The following is a 21135-nucleotide window of genomic DNA, read 5'->3' as shown; positions in this document are numbered from 1 at the left end:
TCACCAGAAATAACATCGACACTGAATACTTCATATTTAGATTTGGGAGACTGTGAATATTGTTGTGAATATTGTGGTGCCTTATTTTAGTTCAATGAGAGATCAACAGATAGTGGTTTACCAAAATATAATTTATGTTGTCAAAAAGGTAAAGTAAAATTACCACTATTGAAAGATAGTCCTCCTATATTAGATGATTTATTACAATCTAATGGTGGATCAGAAAGTATTTATTATAAGAACAACATACGAACACTAAATTCGATGTTAGCCTTTACATCTTTTGGAGCAAGTGTAGATTCAAACATAAATAATTCTCGCGGTCCATATGTTTTTAAAATAAGTGGCCAGGTACATCATTTATTGGGATCTCTATTACCAATTGATAATAAACCTCCGAGATTTGCACAATTATACATATATGACACAGAAAACGAAATTCAAAATAGACTCTCAACACTTAAATTCGACGACCATTCGAGAATTATTACAGAGTCAATTATCATAAAATTGATTAACATGTTGGATGAAACAAATATATTAGTTCAAACTTTTAGAACAATAAGAGATCGATACAAAGAAACAAATATGCCATGTATGAAACTTCGACTTCTCGGCCGAAGAAATTATGATTCTAATGAATATGATTTACCAACATCAAATGACATTGGTGGATTGATAGTTGGTGACATCGGAGAATATGAAAAAGGAAAGGATATAATAGTTGAAACAAAATCAAATGATCTACAAAGAGTTACTAAGTTACACCCATCATATATGTCGTTACAATATCCATTATTGTTTCCCTATGGTGAAGACGGATTCAGACCTGACTTGAAATTGAATACAGATCATTTGAACAATAAACCTTTACGTAAAAGAGTTCCAATGCGAGCTCTTTATTGCTATCAAATACAACAACGTTCTACTTTAAAAAGTACTCTTTTAAGAAGTGGTAGATTATTTCAACAATATTTAGTTGATGCGTATGCCTCGGTAGAAGAAGATCGATTAGATTTTGTTAGAAAAAATCAAAAAACTTTAAGATCGGAAATCTATCAAGGTATCCAAGATGCTATTCACAGGGGAGATACTGATGCAAACACAATTGGAAAAAAGATCATTCTTCCATCGAGTCATACAGGAAGTCCAAGATATATGGTACAAAATTATCAAGATGCGATGGCAATTTGTAGAGAATATGGAAATCCCGATTTATTTGTAACTTTTACATGTAACCCAAAATGGCCAGAAATTAGAAGAGCGCTATCTATAATCCCTGGCCAAAAACCTGAAGACCGACCTGATATAATAGCCAGAGTATTTAAACTTAAATTAGAACAAATACTTTTAACTATTAAATCAGGAACTATATTCGGACCAATAATTGCTGATTTATATGTTGTGGAATTTCAAAAAAGAGGATTACCACATTGTCATTTCTTATTTTGGTTACATCCTGAAAATAAAATACACAATCCATCACAAATTGATAAATTAATTTCAGCAGAAATACCAGACCCAACCTCTGATTTATTGGGATATAATATCGTCACCGAATTTATGATTCATGGGCCATGTGGTCTTGCAAAAACAAATGCTGCATGTATGAAGAATTCGATGTGCTCTAAAATGTTTCCCAAACAAATTAAAAATGAAACAACTATTGATGAAAATGGAATTATTAACTACAAACGGAGAAACACAAATTTTTATTCAGAAAAAGAGCATATCAAATTAGATAATAGATTCGTTGTACCTTATAATAGAGAGTTGTGTCTAAAATTTCATGCTCACATCAATACTGAGGTTTGTACACAATCAATGCTAATAAAATATTTATTTAAATATTTAACAAAAGGACCAGACCGTATAAGAGCAGTTCTTGAAAATAATATATGCTCAGAAAATTTGACAGAAATAAATATTTCTGAAGTTGATGAAATTAAAAATTATATTAATTGTCGTTACATCACACCGTATGAAGCTATATGGAGATTATATGAATATCCTATACATCATAGAAAACCATCTATTCAACGATTATCAATCCATTTACCTCATACACAAAATATTACATATCATTCAAATCAACGTCTTGAAAATATTCTAAAAAAACCTGGAGTTCAAAAAACAACTTTAACTGAATGGATGACGATAAACAAATCAAATGATGAAGCAAAAGAGCTTACATATATACAATTTCCAAAAAAATGGGTTTGGAACAACAAAGATAAAGTATGGACTCCGCGACAGTTTGGTCATTCAATTGGACGAACATACTATATTCATCCAAATTCTGGAGAGTTATATTACTTACGATTACTTTTAAATCATAAAAAAGGAGCTACTAGCTTTGAATCTATACGAACAATTAATGATATAACTCATCCAACATTTCAATCGACATGTAATGCGTTAGGATTACTAGGTGATGATAAGGAATGGAATGAGTCGATTTTGGAAGCCGCATTCATCTCAACATCAACTCAATTGAGACAATTATTTATTTTATTACTTTTATTTTGCAATGTAAATGATCCAATAAAATTGTTTAACAAACACTGGAAACTTATGACAGATGATATCATACATAGAATTCAAAAAGTATTTAACAATAGAAACTTCCAAATACCTGAAAATGAATTATATGATTATGTATTATATGAATTAGAGAAATTATTAAATATGAATTCATCAACTTTGAGCAATTATAATTTACCCCTACCAAAAGCATCATTACTTGATGATTTAAATAACAAGCTTTTAAGAGATGAATTAAATTACAATACAGATCAATTAAAAGAAGATAATAAAAAATTAGTTTCCCAGTTAAATGAAGAACAAAAAAATATTTATGAGAAAGTTTTGGATTCAGTTAAACACCACCATCAAAAATTATTTTTTGTGTATGGACATGGAGGGACAGGGAAAACATACCTTTGGAATACTATAATAAGTAAACTGAGATCAAACAACGATATTGTTTTAGCTGTCGCATCATCTGGAATAGCATCTTTATTACTACCTAAAGGAAGAACAGCACATTCTCGATTTAAAATACCATTATCGATAGATAAATTTTCTACATGTTATATAAAAAAGCAAACACAATTAGCCAAACTAATTGAAAAAACGTCACTTATATTATGGGATGAAGCTCCAATGAATAACAAATATTGTTTTGAAGCTTTAGATAAAACATTACAAGATCTGAGAAATAACTACAACACACCATTTGGAGGAATGACTGTACTATTAGGTGGAGACTTTCGTCAAATTTTACCAATTATAACACATGGATCTAAAGAACATATAATTGACGCAACGCTAACTAATTCTTATCTGTGGCCACATTTTGAAATATTAACTTTAAAACATAATATGCGGCTTACAAGACATAATATATCACAAGAAGAAAAAGAAGAAATTACTCAATTTTCTAAATGGATTTTAAACATTGGCGATGGTATTATAGAAGGAATCAAAGATTCGGAAAATGAAGATGCCACATGGATTGAAATACCAGAAATTTTTTTATTGCATTATGATTCAGACCCAATTCAAATGATTTTTCATTCAATATATACTAATTTCATGACTAATTTTAATAATATTGATTATTTGAAACAAAGAACAATTGTAGCCCCAAAAAATAAAACTGTTGATCAAATAAATCAATATATTTTATCTTTAGTGCCAACAGACTCAAAATGTTACTATAGTTATGATACAATTTTGCCGTCATATGGAAATGTTGAAGAACTAAATCTTTTATATCCAGAGGAATTTCTAAATACATTAAACTTCAACGGAATACCACCACATGAATTAAATTTGAAAATAGGAATGCCTATTATGTTATTGCGAAATTTAAATCAATCTTTAGGACTATGTAATGGGACCCGACTTTTAATCACACAATTAAATAACCGAATTATTGAAGGCCAAATCATTAACTCCGATAACACAACTGAAAAAATATATATTCCTAGAATAGAAATGACTGTACATGAATCAAAGTGGCCTTTCATATTAAAAAGAAGACAATTTCCTGTCAAAATTTCGTATGCCATGACGATAAATAAAAGTCAAGGACAATCTCTTGATAAAATTGGTTTGTACATAGAAAATGAAATTTTTACTCATGGTCAATTATACGTAGCTTTATCTAGAGTTAAATCACCGAATGGATTGTTTATATTAATTCATAAATGCATGGAGAAATATCCAAATATGATAAAAAATATTGTTTACAAAGAAATTCTAAGTAGTACTAAATAGCAAAAACCACAATATCATTTTTATTCGTTTCTTATATATCATAAATACTCATGTATTATTGTTGTGACTGTGAACATAACGTGAATACTAATAACATGAAAAAAAACTAACAACATAATGTAATCACGGGGAAGTTTTCAAGAAGTTGGGTCATCAAAGCTTTACCCCTGCTCGACCTATATGTCACATCTATGTTTCGGGTGATGAAGATATAAGTATATATAACTATTTAAGGTATGAATTGTTTTATTCTAAATTACCATTGATTTTTACTTATCATTCTATGAAATATTTTCCCATTTTTTATATTAATAATTTTGTCAAATCATATATGCACCAGTTGGAGCTCAGGATACAAAAAAAACGTATCGCCAAAAAGACAATCAAATCGCAGTGTAAATAAGGAAGTTGAGACTGACATCTTGCAACAACAACAACAAAATTAATAGGTAATATTGCCTATCGACTACAATTTTTTTTAATGCTTATTATCTATATATATATATATGTTATTTATTTTTTTTTTTTTTTTTTGCAATTTATAGCTTTTCATGGATATAAACGTAATTGGAGTTGTAACAAGCATCCAACAAATACAGTATTAATTGTCAACAACAAACAACATCAAGAAAACGATCAATATGGAACATATCAGGTACATATTACATACCTACATTCATTTGTACTACTTATTGTTACAGCTTTACTTACACTTACAGCAATACAAACTTCTTTTTTCCTATTCAATTCTTATGCAGGAAAAGGAAAATCAGACGTCGTAAATACATTTTCTTCAATGTACATATCTCTTTTATGTCTATATTTATTATTGCCAAAGATCATTATTAAATCTTCGTGTGATTATAAATTAGTTTTTTACCCTATATTTGTTCTTAAACTTTCTTAATTTATAAAGAGTCAAATATTTTAAAATATATTTACTACTTTTAAAATTATCCCGCAGCAACGCGCGGGTACACAAACTCGTGAGAACATAAAAACGTAACGGATTAAAAGTTAAGAATATAGTTTTTTAATTACATCGTATAAAAAATAATTAAATTTTGAATATAATTATACATATCAAACTTCTCTAAAAATGAAATAAAGTAACGTATTTTCACATGAAAAATTCTTTGGCGAATACCACATGGCAGACACGTCATGCATATAATATAAATATGAAAATATAAGAATTTTTATATGGGATATAAATTATAAAATAAACTATAGTCACGGCGGTATTAGGTTTTCACTAAGACGGAAAGAGGAAGCACATTCACGACCAAAACTGAAAGAAGAACAAAAGCCCACAAATAAACAAGTCCCACCGAGTCGTCTTTTAGTCAACCTTCATGGTTTAACAATGGTGATCCCCCCAGGCGGCAATAACCGCTCTCTCGCCTGCCTCCGCATCTTCCTCAGGCACCAACAGGTTTGTGCTTTTCTTCTTCATCTTCTCGTCCTCAGTGACATTTTGTCGAACACTTAGCACGCAATAATGCTTCCCAGAGAAACATCCATGCGTTCGCTGAAGAAAGCGAGAAACCTGCCAAAACATTCCCTGAAGTGATCTCGAAAGTCATCGAAGCGAAATCCAGAGGTTATTATGTTACACTCTTACTATCACACTATCGTCCGAGCTTTCTTTTTGTTGGCTCAAACGAGTTCTTTTTGCTTTTTCTACCTCTAGTTCGGATTGACATGCAAAAATGGAGGAAGTTGGACTCAAAGTCAATGGGGATAGAGGTCAGAGCTATACCATCAGGACCATTATCTGTCATGAAAATCCTCCGCAGTAAAGGTGAATAAGCTTTTATTTTATTCTAGCTACTGCGATGTGTATGTTTTTGGAAGATTTAGCGCACAAAGGAAAATACTTTTTTGAGCTTTAGGGAATGACTTTGTTTTTCTGTATCGAACCAATGCAATGCGTTAAAAGAAATTTTATACCTAAAATCCAGTGCTTCGTATGTCTATGGCAACAATCTTATTGTCCACAATAGGCATATGTGAATGTTTACTTTTGAATCTCGAGCTCTAAGGACTCGAGACTGGCTCTAGGACTTACTGTGTTTATCGCTTTGTGGCTTTCAGCTCTAGTTAAAGATTTTTTGCTCTTATTCTTTAGCCGATCTTATTCGTGATTGGCCGAGCACTTTTTAATTTTTTTTTGTTTTCCCCCCCATTGCTCCAGATTTTTTCAGTTGAACACCATTTTTGTTGTCTCCTAAAAATAAATAAATTAATGTACGAGTGAGGGCAATGTTTTGTACAAGCTACTAAAGATTGTGAAACATCCATACATTATTGACCTTAATAAGTTTAATTGACTTTGGATTCAATGGAACTATTGGTGTTTCTTTCTGAGTAGTTGATTTGTTCACAAGTTCGTATATTCAAGACAATGATATTTGGTTCCGGATTTAGTTGTAACTTTTTCGTTTGTTCAAAACTATTCAGGATTTGATGCCTTCTTAGTGGGTGGATGTGTGAGGGATATACTTCTAAAGAAAACACCCAAAGATTTTGATATAATCACCAATGCCACTCTTTCGCAGGTAATATTGCGATGTTCAAGGAAATTTTATCCCCAACTTTTTATTAGTGCTGCAACAAAATGCACACAATAAACTTTTGCTGCGTTTGAGTATTATGGGTGATTCCCTGTTACAGATCAAGAAACATTTTCATAGAGCAGTGATTGTTGGGCGGCGATTCCCAATATGTATGGTTCATATGCGGGATTCCGTAACTGAGGTTATATATTATTATATTCCCTTAACTTGGTTAAACGTTAAGCCTGTCAGCTTAGGTTCGTTTATAATAGCTACTCCTTATGATCACGAAACAGGTCTCCAGTTTTCAAACCGTGGCTAACAATGGCGATCAAGAAGAAGAAATGGATTTCGCCCAGGCGCCACGTGGCTGTCAAATAAAAGACTTCACTCTCTGGAGAAATTCTCTAAAGCGAGACTTCACGATTAACAGGTACCTCTCTAGCTCTTCCTCAGTTTGTAACATCTTAAATGGTTTAGAAATTATAACCCACTCTGCTTTTGATGTGATATATTTGGATCATCATCGACTTACTAAATCTTCGTTGAAATTGTTGAAACAGCTTGTTCTTTGATCCTTTCTTGAACAAAGTTTATGATTATTCTAGTGGGATAACAGACTTGAAGTTTTTAAAAGTGAGTTATCCTCTTTTTCTTTTTTCTTCCATTATTTTAAATGTCGAAGCTCACTGGAGTACTGTTGTCGTGAAACCTGTAACCAGCTGCGGACAATAATTCCTGCGAAAGTGTCATTTGAAGAAGATTGTGGTAGGTTTCTTCGTCCCTTAATGGTAATTAAGAAGTCAACTTAGATATGTAAAACCCAAAACTTGACTCTACTCAAACTCGGTGCTGCAGCAAGAATCTTGCGTGGCTTAAGAATTGCTGCTCGTCTAGGTCTGTCATTTTCAAGGGACACTGAAACTGCACTTTATAAGCTTTCCCCGTCTATTGTGAAATTGGCTAAGGTAAGCAAAAAAGTAGCTTTCCACGTCTATTGTGAAAGTAGTATATTTTTTTTTGTTATTTTGGTAATAATATTATTTTTCCTTTTAATCATATGCATCTCGAAATATCTGAACGGAGTTGGTGGCTTATGGTTTTTTTGGGTTGCAGTTGCTTATGAACGTTACATATAATAATATGATCTTGAATATATTTTAGGTCGGAGCATTTTGGTAGTCAGAAGGCAGAGTTTAGTAACTTTATGATTTTTTCTAGACAGTCTGTAATTGGGTTTTTACCTGGCTTAATATTTTCTGATTTAATAAAACTTTCTTGTCCACTTGTTGCTTCTCTCTCTCTCTCTCTCTCTCTCTCTCTCTTAATACTCTCTAATACATATATAAGAACTTTTTCCATGCAGGCCAGGTTACTTATGGAGATGAACTACATGCTCTCATATGGAGCTGCTGTGCCTTCACTTTGTTTACTTCATAGATTCAATCTACTCGAAATTCTACTTCCCTTGCAAGTATGTCATTCATTTGTTGAGTTTTCACCCCCAAACTTTACATGGCGTTGAATTTTTACCATGAAAGAATGTCAATTATAGCTGTTAAGAGTATTTGGATTGTAGGCAGTTTATCTTGAGGAGCAGGGAAGCACAGAAGTTAGTCAAAAATCGACGATGTTGATGGTAAGTAGTGCCCACATAAATTCAGGAAGCTACGTAAATTCTTATGATATCAGCTAAAGTGAGATCTGAATCTGGAACGAGTAATATGATCTGGAAAAGTAAATTTTATTTGTCAAGTTTGACTTGATCAAGCACTTTGTGAGAGCCTCGAAAGTGACTTGTGTATCTAAGACTTTTGATTTAATTGTCTTTTTAATTCCTAGTTCAAGAGTCTGGGGTTTGACATTTTAAGTGATTGCCTTGTTTTCCTAACAGAAATTGTTCTCCAATTTGGATAAAGAGGTTTGCTGTGATCATCCATCTGACTGCAGGTTATGGTAAGTATTATATTTTTATTTTATTTATTATTCTTTAATGTCAAATTATTGTGCACATCATATGTGTCATTAGTTACTTTGGTAAGTTCTTGTACGTTGGTCCTTTTTTATTTTATTTTAAACTTGGGTATCTCAACATCTTCACAATCTGAGTTATGAAGCTAACTCAATATAAACATTAGCCTTATGTGTATTTATCAATGTTGTTATCAAGCTAATATCTATTTCATCCTTTCTTTGTTATAACTTTACTATATAGGGTTGGAGTATTGGCATTTCACATGACATTAGTGAATAACCCTCAAGATGCTCTTGTCGTTTTGACTTTAGCTTCTATCTTGTATCACGGAGAATGGAAAGAAGGTATAAAGTATGCAAGGGAAAACGCCAATGTTCAAGCTTATTTTAGACCTGAGCTCTCTGGAGCACTTGCTTCTAAATCAGACGAGGAACTTGCCGATGAAGTCTCGCAGTTGGCTACTTTTGTTCAAGCTACTACTTATTTTTTGACCGAGGAAGAGGCTCTTCTAGATACAATGTCCAAACTCCCAACTTCATCGAGCTCTGGCTTGGTGAGTCTTACTTTAACCAGAACTGATATATTGTTGCTGCACTTGTTTGTTTTTTTTTTTAATTTTTTTTAATTTTATTTTTTATAATTCAATTCAATTTCACTGTGCTTTAGATATTTATACCGAGGAGGATAGGGCAAGATGTTGCGGAACTTTTTCATATGCTGGTGATGCGAAATCCTCCAATTGAAAAGAGACGAGAGAGTTTTGATGTTCATTACCAGTTGCTTGGGAAGGGATTCCTGTGGGAGACGAGGTTTGTCCTCGGAAAAGTTATCCTGGAGACCATGGGCTGTAAGACTTGGCAAAAAGACACCGAGAATCCAGAGGATAGCGACACGCTTTCAGAGCTCAGTGATGAAGATGACAACAACAAACTTTCGAATCTTATAAAGAAGCACGTCCAAGTCAAGAAGTCGTCATGGAAAACAAGTGCTCGAGAATATGACACCGAAGCGAAGAAGCCTGATTTAAAGGCGAGACTCAGTTCAGTTATTGAACTTTTGGAAGGGGACGGCATTGATGTGGAAGAGGAAGATGCAACGGTAGACTTATCCGACGACGTGTTTGCCTCGGAGCTCGGAGACATATTGGAGAAGAGCACAGAGATGAATGAGGGTACTAGTGAGTCGACGAAGGAAAAGAATAGGCGTACGAGGAAGAGAAAAGGAAAGAGTAACGACGAGAAACCTCAAGCAGAGAAGAGGCTTGAATCCTTGGATCTCGAGGTGCCCAAGCAAGAGAAAATCGACAGTGCCGGGAATAAGAAGAAGCAGCGCAAGCGTGAGAGTAGAAACTCCTCCGCAGAGAAGAGACCGGAGTTACCAGTGGACACGAAAGCCACAGTGAAAAAGAGAAACGAAACAGAAGAGTCAGACGAGGACTGGTTGACCTCTGTGCTTGAAGGCATGCTTAGCAACAGTAAAAAGACGAGTAAAAGTAGCAGCGTCAAGGTAGCGAAGGAAAGGAAAGGGAGTGGTGGAGAGAGAGCGAGTAAGAGCGAGGCAACGGAGAAAGAGAGAGGGAATGATGTTCGTACGATCAATCTGATTAGGAAGATGCAGCGTAGTCGCAGGAATGAAATTGCCTCAGAAAAGAACGGAAGTGTTAGGAGTGAGAAGCCGGTTATAGGAGAGTCACCGGTGGACAAGGAAGGTGTGAAACAGAAGACGGAGACTAAGAGCAAAACAGTACAGGAAGATAAAAACAAGGCTACAGTGCAAGGAAAAGAAACCAGAAGTCCACTTTCTAGTCTATTTAGGTAAATTAATTTCCACCCGAGTTTTCATGTTACGACGTGACCCCCGGTTTTTTAGAGGACTTAGCACTGCCGTAGAACATACTAGCGTTTTCTGCATTGTAGATTATTTTATTTTATTTTTGGATGGTCAAGTGGAGATGAGTTCATGTGGAGATGTTGTATTTTAGCAGAATAACAGAGAGAGTGAGAGAACAAATAAGGTATTTTTGGCTTTTGATGCTCTTTATTGTTGAAAGAAAGAAAGGAATTGCTTCTTTCTTTTACATCACTTTACGTTTACTTTTTTTCTTTTACTTTCACTGTTTCTATCTAGTGCGTGAAAGATTTGGAATTCATTGATATTTTTGTCATAAAAGGAGGAATGTAATTGCCATTTCTTACGATTTGGGATGTAATTGCCATTTTTGACAATCCTTACAACAACGAACATGTCTACGATTGAAAGAAAATAATTAATATATATTTGGGATGTCATTTCTCATGGCATGCGTGGCCTTTGGGTTTCGGGTTTTTGGATTTGTACATAGGGTGTTTGGTTTGGTGAATGAGGTGGGATTGGAAAGCAATGGATTAAAAAATATTCAATTATATTTGTTTGATTTTTTTTTTCGAATCATTATTCTACCCATTAATTTTAATTTTATTCTTTCACACATGGGATAGAATGACATATTCCATTGTGTAATTGTATATTCTTCCAAAACAACCCCCAATTTTTTTTCTTCTAAAAAGAAAAAAAATATCAATTTAAAAAAAAAAAACTAAAACACATTTAGAATTAAGAACAATACCACCACCAAAAATAGGGTGTACTCGTGCTGCCTTGACCTTGATGGCGGCGATAAGGCCAACGCCGGCGGCTCTTGGAGAGCCTAAAGTAATCCCGGATCTAGGCTTCTCTGTCGTCGAATAATATGTTGTAGTTGATGAAATTATTATGTTGTGGTCCGACTTCCAACTTTTTTTTCATTCCATTTCATTCTCATTTCCCTTCCGATTATCATTGCCATTTCATTTTCTAAGTATAACATGTCCTTAGTGTGTACTACAATTCGATTCTAGTTCTTGAGGCCTTGCATTTCTTTGTTGAATATAGTTTGGTGTCTGAATTTGTGTGTATTTTACCCGTTATTAAATGAAAAGTCTTGGGTTATCTTTGATAATAAAATAAGAGAACTCATTTTTAATTTTATCACATGAAAATAAAAATGAATGATAGTTAATATGAATGACTAATTTAAAAGGGAAGTCAAATGGAAGTTTGATTTAAAACTATTTCAAACAAAAAATAAAAAAGATACGTCTTAGTTAAATTAGGAGATACAAGGTTCAACACGAGTTGTCTTTTATATAAGAAATTTTATTTTCTTCCTTTTATGTTTATGAAGCAAAAGCGCAAAACTAAACCCATCGACTATTTATCCCAAGTCCAAATAAGTTGACACGGTCCCCTTTTTAATGCATCGTACGATGCCACAACGGAGGGGACACAAGGACATAAAAAAGAAAATAGAAGGATGAGTTTTCTTCTGCTTTTGACATAACGGGCTCCAAGCGGAAGACATGATATTAACTACGAATTTGCCAGTTATGAGTTGAATGCTTTGACCATTCAACCGTAAATGCTCAACGAAGATCCTCGTATATGGTAAATCACTGCAATATATAGTAGATATTCCAATTATCACTGCAAACTCCGTGAAATTATTATAGCGAGTGATGAACAAAATTAAGTCTTTTAGCTCAACATATCTCACTCATCCTTCCGTAATTTTTTTTTTTTTTTTTTTTGCTGAAACACTCCAACTAATTACGCAGAAGAAACAATTATTTCATTTCAAGACCCGAAAATAATGTGACTCATGTTGCGGCTAAAGTTTGCTCATATCTTCTACCGACTTGGAAGTTTTATGCCTATATTGTTATTTATGTTATTTCATATTCGTATAAATTAAAATTTTGGTTTTTCCCTATAAAAAAAAGGGGAAAAAAAACATACAATTTTACAAACGTTTATAAGAAAGAAAAAATTCACAACTTTCCGTGAGAGATTCGTCTATGATCCACCAAATATTATTCCCTATTGAGTTGTAATGTCTTTAATTTTGGGAGTGTGCATGTGTCAGTGTTTGTGTTTATTTCGACGATTCACATTATATGAAATCTGAATAAAACTATATTTAGAATGTTAGTTAACGTCCTATTCTAATACGTATCCTGTAAAATAAATATATTCTTATCTTTCTTTTAAAGGTAGTGACTAGTGTCCTTATCTTATCATATATAAAATGGAATAACGAAATTCTAATTAAACAGGTCCCAGTTTTGACAAGGTTATGAAATAAGGAAACAAATCTCCAGTTGTAACATTCACAATTCTGACAATATTCAAAGTATATACCCACGTAAATAATTCCGTTACATTTCAATTTCTCCACGAAACACGGTTAATATTTCAATGTTTATTATGGAGCCAACAACTTTTACCATTTTTCCAAAGCTAATTAATTTTATTTATAAGACGCTTGATCATTACTCCTATAGTCACGGCATTAATTTACATTAACATTAATTTAAAGTGTAATTAGAGCCTCCAATGGAAGACCAAAGTTATTAAAAAAACTATTTATGAAAATAAAAAAGAGAGCCCTAAATGGGGTGGAGCGGATTGGAGAAGAGTAATGTGCCGTAAAAAGCAAACCAAAACCCAACTGGAAATCTGACACTCCAATCATTGATTTAATAAATAAAATCATTCATTAGAAAAAATTAATAATTGTTTTTTTAGGGTTAAAATTAATATTTTTGAAAAATAATATACGGGACGGCACATGCCAAAGCTAAATAAAATGACCGTTGTTAGGACAGGGAGACAAAGGGCGTGATCTAACGGTCAGATTTCACTAGCCGTTGCGTTTGAAAAAAGAGGCTGGGTTTCCTTTTTGGAGCTTCCTTTATTTCTACGTCCTTTTTCGTCTTATTCTTCTTCTTCCTACTCAGATTCAGATGCTTTTAGAGGGTCTCTCTCGAGGGAAGTGATTTCACAGCCGTTGTTGTATCATCAGATCTTCCCTAAGAGCTCAACACATATCTAATTATAATAATATGGCACACATGGTTGTTTCTGATGAGAACAACGGAAATCTGACCAGACCCTCGAGCTTTCAAGGTGGATTGACCCGAACGATTTTCGGATTCTTGAACTCACTGGAGCGAAAAAGAAAAAAAGAATTTGGGGTTTTGTTATTATTTTTAAATTTATAATGAAGTAATTTTGTGGGTATGTTTGATTGGATTAGATATGGTGGGCAAGAAGTTTGGCCAGGAGATTAAGAGCAACAGAAGGGCTTTGGGAGTGATTAACCAGGGATTAGTCGGAGCTAATCAAGCTTATCCTTGTGTGGTCAACAAGAGAGGCTTATCTGAGTAATTTTCTCCTCCATCTTAATCTCTTATTTCCTTTAAGCATTTTTGGGTTCTTATTCTTGAAACATTTTTCAAGTTTTCTTTTTCTATTATTCTTTGATTATTAGAGGGTCTTGGCTTCTCACTCTTTCGGTTTTTTTTTTCTTCTTCTTCGTTCTCTTTATTCAGCAAACAAGAAATGTGCGAGAAAAAGCAGGCCGATCCGCTGCACAGACCGATTACAAGGTTTGGATTTTTGTTCACTCTAAGCTCTTCATTTATTCAATTTAATGACCAATCAAGCCATATATGATTGCTTGATTAATATTAACCAACCCATCAGAGACATAAAAAAAATCAATTAGTAAAATTAAATTTGTCTAGTAGCTTTTAGTATTTTGATTATTTAATTATTTATTTATCTTATGTTTGTAGACGATTTGCCGCACAAATTGCAAGCACGAAATCCTCTTCCCTCGAGGTATTGTGAAATTTGTCTAGTCCTTTATAAAATTTAAGATAAGAGTGTGTGGCTGATTATATTGTGAAATGGGTTTCGTTCAGGTTAAGAAGAAGCCAAGCTCAAATGGTTTTGGCAAAAGCATATTCATCGACGACGACGACGACAACAACGTAGAATGCGAGCCGGCCATGGATCATCCGGTTCCAATGTTTCTCGAAGAGCAATTGGAAGAAGATGTACTTCCCGATCAAACTGATCATATGGTATGTTTAGAACATTAATTAGAGCTGAAATGAAGGTTGAAAAGGACAAGAAGTTTGTATTTTCCGTAGTAAGATTGGGGTTCCAAACATATCCTTAGATTAATGATCTAATTAATCTCATGTTGTATATAGGAGGAGGTTGAAATGGAGGACATAGAAGAAGATGATGAGCCGATTGTGGACATTGATATCGGTGATAAAGCCAATCCACTCGCAGTTGTTGATTACGTCGATGATATCTATGCTTTCTATAGAAAAATGGAGGTAGGAAATTCAATCACACCCTTCCTTTTTTATTTATTCATTTATATAATTTCATAGGTGTACTGAACAATGAAGAACAAAATCATCCTAAGCAGGGTTTTAGCTGTGTGGAACCATACTACATGACACACCAATATGACATTAACGAGAAGATGAGGTCTATACTCATCGACTGGCTCATCGAGGTTCACGACAAGTTTGACCTCATGAAAGAGACGCTTTTCTTGACTGTTAACCTCATAGATAGATTCCTTTCCAAGCAAACCGTGGTGAGAAAGAAGCTTCAGTTGGTGGGTCTGGTTTCGATGCTTTTGGCCTGCAAGTACGAGGAAGTCTCGGTCCCGGTCGTGGGAGATCTCATTCTTATCTCCGACAAGGCTTACACTAGACAAGACGTTCTCGACATGGTACTATTATATTATCTCTGTACTAACTTTATCTATTCTCTCTTTAACCTTCTCTTACTTGCAAAATCTCGGGTTATTTCTTTTGTAGGAGCAATTGATGCTCAACACATTGCAGTTCAACATGTCAGTCCCGACCCCTTACGTGTTCATGAAAAGGTTCCTTAAGGCCTCTCAATCTGACAATAAGGTGGGTTTCGGTTGGTTTGTCGCGTAACTGAGATTTTTTTTTCCCTTTTTTTTTTTCATATTCTCATAATTAACTATCATTATACAGCTTGAACACCTATCGTTCTTTTTGATCGAGCTGTCTCTAGTGGAGTACGAGATGCTCAAGTTTCCACCGTCGTTATTGGCCGCCGCAGCCATATTCACGGCCCAGTGTTCCATCTATGGCTTCAAGCACTGGAACAAGACCTTCGAATGGCACGCTAATTACTCTCAGGACCAATTGCTGTGAGTAATATTTTCTTTAGTCACTAGAAAAACAAAAACAAAAAATACTCTGTCTTTTTTTTTTTAAGTCCTCTAAATGTTTTGTTTTGGCAGAGAATGTTCGAGATTGATGGTGGGTTATCACCAGAGGGCTTCAACGGGGAAACTGACCGGAGTGCATAGAAAGTACTCGACGTCCAAGTTTGTTTACACGTCCAAATGCGGAGCTGCAGATTTTCTGCTGAACACAGAAGACCACTTGTGAATTGAAGTGGTTGTGTCTATAGTTAGTCACTACACTAACCATATAAACCAAACAGCCACGAGAGAGGGAGAGAGATAATAAAAAGAATATTGGGTTATGGTGGTATAATCAATTATGATACTATAAAAAATATGCACATAATAACTCAGCAACTTTGGTTGCACCCTGGGATATTTACTTCACCTTCCTTGGTTGTTACTTGCTTCTTTACAGCCATTATTGTTATCATCATTATTGAATTTGTTGTGTTCCAATCAAGAGAGCATAGCAGAACTGCCAATTTTATATAATATATATTTTTTATTTTGTCATTGTAGAATGTAATTCTTTCTTCTTGAACTGTTTGTCCTTTCATTTGGACAATAATATGCGACCATGATTATGGCCGAATGATTATATACTTCAGGAGAGAGTACTATGATTTCTGCCTAATTATTGGGTGAGTGCGATTCTAACGGAATTTGAACCTGAACATGAGATGACTTTTATGGTAAAACAACAGGTTTTTTTTATTATTATATATTTTTAAATTTGCATCTGCTTAAACTTAAAGCACTATCTGTAAAGACTTGCATACATTTTGGGAGAATATATATATATATATATATATATATATATATATATATATATATATATATTTTTTTTATATTTTCTTCTTTTTTTTTTTTCTTTTTTTTTTTTTTTTGATAAAAGGGTGTGCATTTGATTAAAATAAATGTAAATCTGCTAAAGCAGCAGTTACAACATTCGGAGGAGCTGAAAAGGTCCAAGTAGCAGTAGAAGCAAAGTTCAGAGCATATTTAGCCAGTAAATGAGCCGGATTGTTGTTAGCTCTGGGACAAAAAGAAAAGGAGCAAGAAGAGAAGGAAGCAGCAAGCTTCCGGATATCATCTGTAACAAGGCCCAACTCAGTCGTCGGGGACGCAGTAGTGGTGATGAGTTGAATCACTGTGAGGCAGTCTGAAAGAACGGAGATGTGATCGATGTTTTGGTCTTTAGCTATCTTGATACCGTGCAAAATTGCAGTAGCTTCGGCGATGTCGGGGGCGAGAACTACGGGGGTTTGGGCGATGTGAGAGACGGTAATTGCACCAGTGTTGTCACGGAGAAGAACACCAATTCCACAGCGGTTCCGACGAGAGCAAACAGCAGCATCAACGTTGATTTGGATTTTGTCATTGATGAGTCGCGGAAATTTGTAAGGGGTCGTAGCAGCAGCAGGGACTTGAGGTTGATCCGGCGGGTGTAGCTCGTCTAGTAGTTGAGAAGTCCAATCTATGAGAAAGCGAGGGTCGAGTCGCGGTTGGCCGTTGAGGACCTTGTTGCGATAAGTCCACCGAGACCAAGAGAGGGCAGCGAAGAGACGGAATGACTCCTGGTTGAGGCGGTCGGCAGCAGCAAGAAGGAAGCCAATAATATCGGATGTGCAGCGCGGGTCGATGGCGTGGTCGAGGTCGCAACTTTGCCAGAGTGAAAAAGCATCGGGACATGTCCAAATGGCGTGGACAACTGTTTCTGGAGCAGATCTGCAAAAGGGGCACACACGGTCAGTAGTAATTTTCTTTTTTGAGAGAACATCATTTGTGGGGAGGAATCCATGGCTTAGCTTCCAAAGGAAAATTTTAATTTTGGGGATGAGCTTGAGCCTCCACAACGTTTTCCACCAAGACACTGACGGGTTTGAGCTAGAGGGGCATGATAGGGTTTTGTGGTTGTAGGCAAGTTGGTATCCACTCTTGACTGTGAATTCTCCATCTCGTGTGTAGTGCCAACGGAGCCGATCGATGGCATTGGATTTGGGGCAGGGAATGCTAAGGATGAGACTAGCATCATCGGGCTGGAAAACCGTATTAATGAAGTCGATATCCCACTCGCCATTTCCCCGACGAAGGTCCATAACTCGGGTATCATCGGGGATGTAAGGAGCTTCTATGAGCTTGAAAGAAGGGGCCCGAGGAATCCACTTATCATGAAGAACTCTAATATTTTCCCCATTCCCAACTCGCCATCGTGATCCGGAAAGAATAAGGTCACGGCCCCAAAGAAGGCTGTGCCATAGAAAGGATCCTCGACGGTGGGTTTTGGCTTGGGTGAAGGGCTGTTTGGGGAAGTAGCAAGCTTTGAGAATGCCAAAGGTTAGAGAATTGGGATTTCGAATGAGTCTCCAGGCTTGTTTGGCAAGAAGGGCTTGGTTAAAAGCTTCAAGGTCACGGAAGCCAAGTCCTCCGCTGATTTTGTTCTTACAAAGGAATCGCCATTTGCACCAATGAATTTTCTTTTTTTCCTCAGTAGAACCCCACCAAAATCGAGCAAGAAGGCGGTGTATTTCGGTTAGAAGGCTTTTTGGGAGACGGAAACAACTCATCGCATAGCTTGGTATAGCTTGGACAATCGATTTAATGAGAACTTCCTTGCCGGCTTGAGAGAAAAGGGAAGATTTCCAGCCCCTCAATTTATTCCAAACACGGTCTTTTATGTGGGAGAAAAGGGTTTTTTTTCCTCGTCCAGCGAAGGCGGGGAGGCCGAGGTATTTTTCATGGCAAGGGACAATGCGAACGCAAAGAGTGGAGGCTATGGCAATTTGGTGATCAATATTGACTGATTTTCCAAAACAAAGCTCGGATTTGTCGAAGTTTATTTCTTGGCCCGAAATAGCGGAGTATGTGTTTAAGGTGTCTCGGAGAATAATGTATTCACTATTTGTGGCTTTGAAAAAAACGAGACTATCATCGGCAAATAGGAGATGGGAAATTTGTGGGTTTGTGGGGCCGAATGAGAGGCCTTGTATTTGGTTGAGAATTTGGACTTCATGGAGGAGGGACGAGAGGCCTTCGGCGCAAAAAAGAAAGAGAAATGGTGAGAGGGGATCACCTTGTCTTAAACCTCGGGTAGGGGTGATATTGCCATATATGGAACCGTTGAGGACGAAGGAGTAGGTCACCGTTGTGATACAATTCATGATTTTAAGTATCCAACGGTCATCATAGCCTAACTGCCGCATTATAGCTTCGATGAATGACCACTCGACACGATCAAAGGCTTTGGAAAGATCAAGTTTAAGGGCAGCCATATCCCCATTTCCAAACCGACCAAGTCTCATCGTGTGTAAAGCTTCAAATCCGATAATTGCGTTGTCAAAAATTTGTCGGCCTTGGACGAAGGCGGATTGAGTATCGGATATAGTGGAAGGCAAAGTTGGTTTGAGTCGGTTGGCAAGGCAGGAGGATATGGTTTTGTATATCACCGAACAAAGACTAATGGGTCGGAGGTCCTTCATTTGAGTAGGTTTGGCTTTTTTTGGGATGAGGCTAATGAGGGTGTGATTTATTTCCTTGGCCGACCAATCATCATTTAGAACACCTAGGCAGACTCGTGTGAAGAGGTTGCCAAAAGTGTCCCAATGTTTTTGGAAAAAGCTAGCTGGAAAGCCATCGATGCCTGGTGCTTTATGTGGAGACATATTGAAGAGGGCTTTACGGATTTCTTCAGGTTCGAAGGGTTGAAGGAGTATCTCATTAGTTGTTGAGGAGATTTTAGTGGGGATACAATCAAGGATGGCAGTTGTTATGGATTTTGAGGGGTTAGAAGAGCGGTAAATGGTTTGGAAATAATGGGATATTACCTTTGAGGTGGTGTGTGGTTGATCCTGCCAATTTCCATCAGAATCGAAGAGGCCTGAGATCGTGTTCTTTTTTTGGCGTTGTGTGGCCTTTCGGTGGAAGAAGCGAGAGTTACGATCACCGTGTTTGAGCCACGTGGCGCGACTTCTTTGGCGCCAATACCTCTCTTCTTTATCAAGGAGCGTGTTGAGGAGCTTTTCCTCATGACGGAATGTATTGACCGTGTCGGGGCTGAGGTTTGTGCTTGCAGAAGCTAGCTTATCTTTCTGACTCCTTATCGAATTTTGGAGGGCACGAAATTTTTCACGGTTCCATTTTCGAAGGGTAGTTTCGTAGCCCGACAGCACTCTCGTCCACTCCTGTAAGGGGTTTGAAGCCTCATAGAGGAGGTTGCTGTCTCGTATAAGCTGCTCGTAATCAGGATCATCAGCCCATGCGTCTTCGTAGTGAAAGCGACGATGTTGGGACTTTGCGCGTTGGTCTTGGAGTTTCAGCCCATTGCAATGTAGAACAATGGGAGCATGATCTGACGACCAAAAGTTCAGGTGGCTGACCGCGGCATGAGGATATTGAGTCTTCCAAGAGGTGGTTGCAAGGAATCGATCAAGTCGCTCTTGAATCAGATCCTCGCCGGAAGAGCGGAACCAAGTGAATGAATCATGGCTCGGGCCAAGGTCTTGAAGGCTGCAATCATCAATAGCATTGTTGAAATTGTCCATTTGGTATTGGGGTCTTAAGCAGCCGCCTCGTTTTTCATCAGGATGAGAGAGCTCGTTGAAGTCACCGCCGCAGATCCAAGGTCCGTCAAAGAGGTGACAAAGACGGCGAAGAAGAGTCCATGTGTGGTGTCGTTGTGAGGTATCAGGGTGGCCATAGATACCTGAGAAACGGAAGTGGGTACCAGAGGTGTCGGTGATGAAGGCATCAATGTGGTGTCGAGAGTAAGAGGATATAGAGACTTGGATTTTATCTGTCCAAAGGAGGGCAAGACCACCGCTGAGACCGATACGGTCAACAGCGAGGCCATGGGGAAAGTTGATTGCTTGCTTTAGGTACGTGAGTTGGGTTGAGAAAAGTCTTGTTTCTGAGAGAAAAATGAGGTCAGGGGAGAGGGAGGTTGTGTGGGATTGGAGGGTACGAACGGTCCAAGGGTTCCCAATCCCTTGGACGTTCCAGCATAGGATTAACATTGTGACCGGCGACCTTCTTCACTAAGGTTCGCCGATGAATGTTGAGTAGAGGCTGGAGAAGAATCAGTGATCTCAACTGAAACTTCAGCAGTCGTAGGGGTTGCAGGAGAAGTTGAATTGGTATCAAGGGAGTGGTCATCTGTGGCTGGGTCGTTTTCTGGGAGGAATTTGTCACTCGGGGAGTTGGTGAAAAGA

The 21135-nt window shown here is 36.6% G+C and overlaps 3 protein-coding genes across 4 annotated transcripts; all 3 read left to right on the top strand.

Annotated features, from left to right (window-relative positions):
- The first annotated feature begins 126 nt into the window (after window positions 1-126).
- Window positions 127-5066, top strand: LOC149399841 (uncharacterized). The gene is made up of 3 exons (XM_089610355.1): window positions 127-1606; window positions 4884-4939; window positions 5043-5066. Exons 1-3 carry the CDS (start codon window positions 265-267, stop codon window positions 5064-5066), a joined length of 1422 nt encoding a protein of 473 aa, XP_089466481.1. The 5' UTR covers window positions 127-264.
- Window positions 5067-5507: 441 nt separating this feature from the next.
- Window positions 5508-11072, top strand: LOC149399840 (Polynucleotide adenylyltransferase family protein). The gene is made up of 14 exons (XM_089612346.1): window positions 5508-5719; window positions 5797-5887; window positions 5978-6088; window positions 6748-6845; window positions 6961-7044; window positions 7139-7275; window positions 7406-7478; window positions 7565-7610; window positions 7701-7810; window positions 8209-8316; window positions 8422-8481; window positions 8737-8798; window positions 9058-9370; window positions 9484-11072. Exons 1-14 carry the CDS (start codon window positions 5651-5653, stop codon window positions 10633-10635), a joined length of 2514 nt encoding a protein of 837 aa, XP_089468472.1. The 5' UTR covers window positions 5508-5650; the 3' UTR covers window positions 10636-11072.
- A 2527-nt stretch (window positions 11073-13599) lies between these two features.
- LOC149399839 (G2/mitotic-specific cyclin-1-like) lies at window positions 13600-16441 on the top strand. Of its 2 annotated transcripts, XM_089613151.1 has the most exons (10): window positions 13600-13800; window positions 13931-14057; window positions 14226-14282; window positions 14472-14517; window positions 14601-14762; window positions 14895-15026; window positions 15122-15433; window positions 15522-15620; window positions 15708-15886; window positions 15980-16441. In XM_089613151.1, the coding sequence occupies exons 1-10, from the start codon at window positions 13737-13739 to the stop codon at window positions 16128-16130; spliced, it is 1329 nt and encodes a 442-aa protein (XP_089469277.1). In that variant the 5' UTR covers window positions 13600-13736; the 3' UTR covers window positions 16131-16441. The 2 variants fall into 2 exon arrangements, with proteins under 2 accessions (XP_089469277.1, XP_089469278.1); XM_089613152.1 differs by lacking the exon at window positions 15980-16441 and having other exon boundaries at window positions 15708-15890.
- The last annotated feature ends 4694 nt before the right edge of the window (window positions 16442-21135 follow it).

The sequence above is a fragment of the Urtica dioica genome, chromosome 4 (genome assembly GCF_054948205.1).
Source record: "Urtica dioica subsp. dioica isolate 48M chromosome 4, U.dioica_male_clone48M_v1_H2, whole genome shotgun sequence".
NCBI lineage: Eukaryota > Viridiplantae > Streptophyta > Magnoliopsida > Rosales > Urticaceae > Urtica > Urtica dioica.
This window is presented reverse-complemented; position numbering and strand designations above follow the sequence as displayed.

Excerpts from the sequence above, each read along its gene's own strand:
- LOC149399841 (XM_089610355.1), top strand. The coding sequence starts at position 265 with ATGTTAGCCTTTACATCTTTTGGAGCAAGTGTAGATTCAAACATAAAT. Across the intron at positions 1,607-4,883 it reads TGCAAAAACAAATGCTGCAT|TATTAATTGTCAACAACAAA; the intron begins GTATGAAGAATT and ends CAACAAATACAG. Across the intron at positions 4,940-5,042 it reads ATCAATATGGAACATATCAG|GAAAAGGAAAATCAGACGTC; the intron begins GTACATATTACA and ends ATTCTTATGCAG.
- LOC149399840 (XM_089612346.1), top strand. The coding sequence starts at position 5,651 with ATGGTGATCCCCCCAGGCGGCAATAACCGCTCTCTCGCCTGCCTCCGC. Across the intron at positions 5,720-5,796 it reads TCTTCCTCAGGCACCAACAG|AGAAACATCCATGCGTTCGC; the intron begins GTTTGTGCTTTT and ends AATGCTTCCCAG. Across the intron at positions 9,371-9,483 it reads CTTCATCGAGCTCTGGCTTG|ATATTTATACCGAGGAGGAT; the intron begins GTGAGTCTTACT and ends ACTGTGCTTTAG.
- LOC149399839 (XM_089613151.1), top strand. The coding sequence starts at position 13,737 with ATGGCACACATGGTTGTTTCTGATGAGAACAACGGAAATCTGACCAGA. Across the intron at positions 14,283-14,471 it reads CTGCACAGACCGATTACAAG|ACGATTTGCCGCACAAATTG; the intron begins GTTTGGATTTTT and ends TTATGTTTGTAG. Across the intron at positions 14,518-14,600 it reads CGAAATCCTCTTCCCTCGAG|GTTAAGAAGAAGCCAAGCTC; the intron begins GTATTGTGAAAT and ends GGTTTCGTTCAG.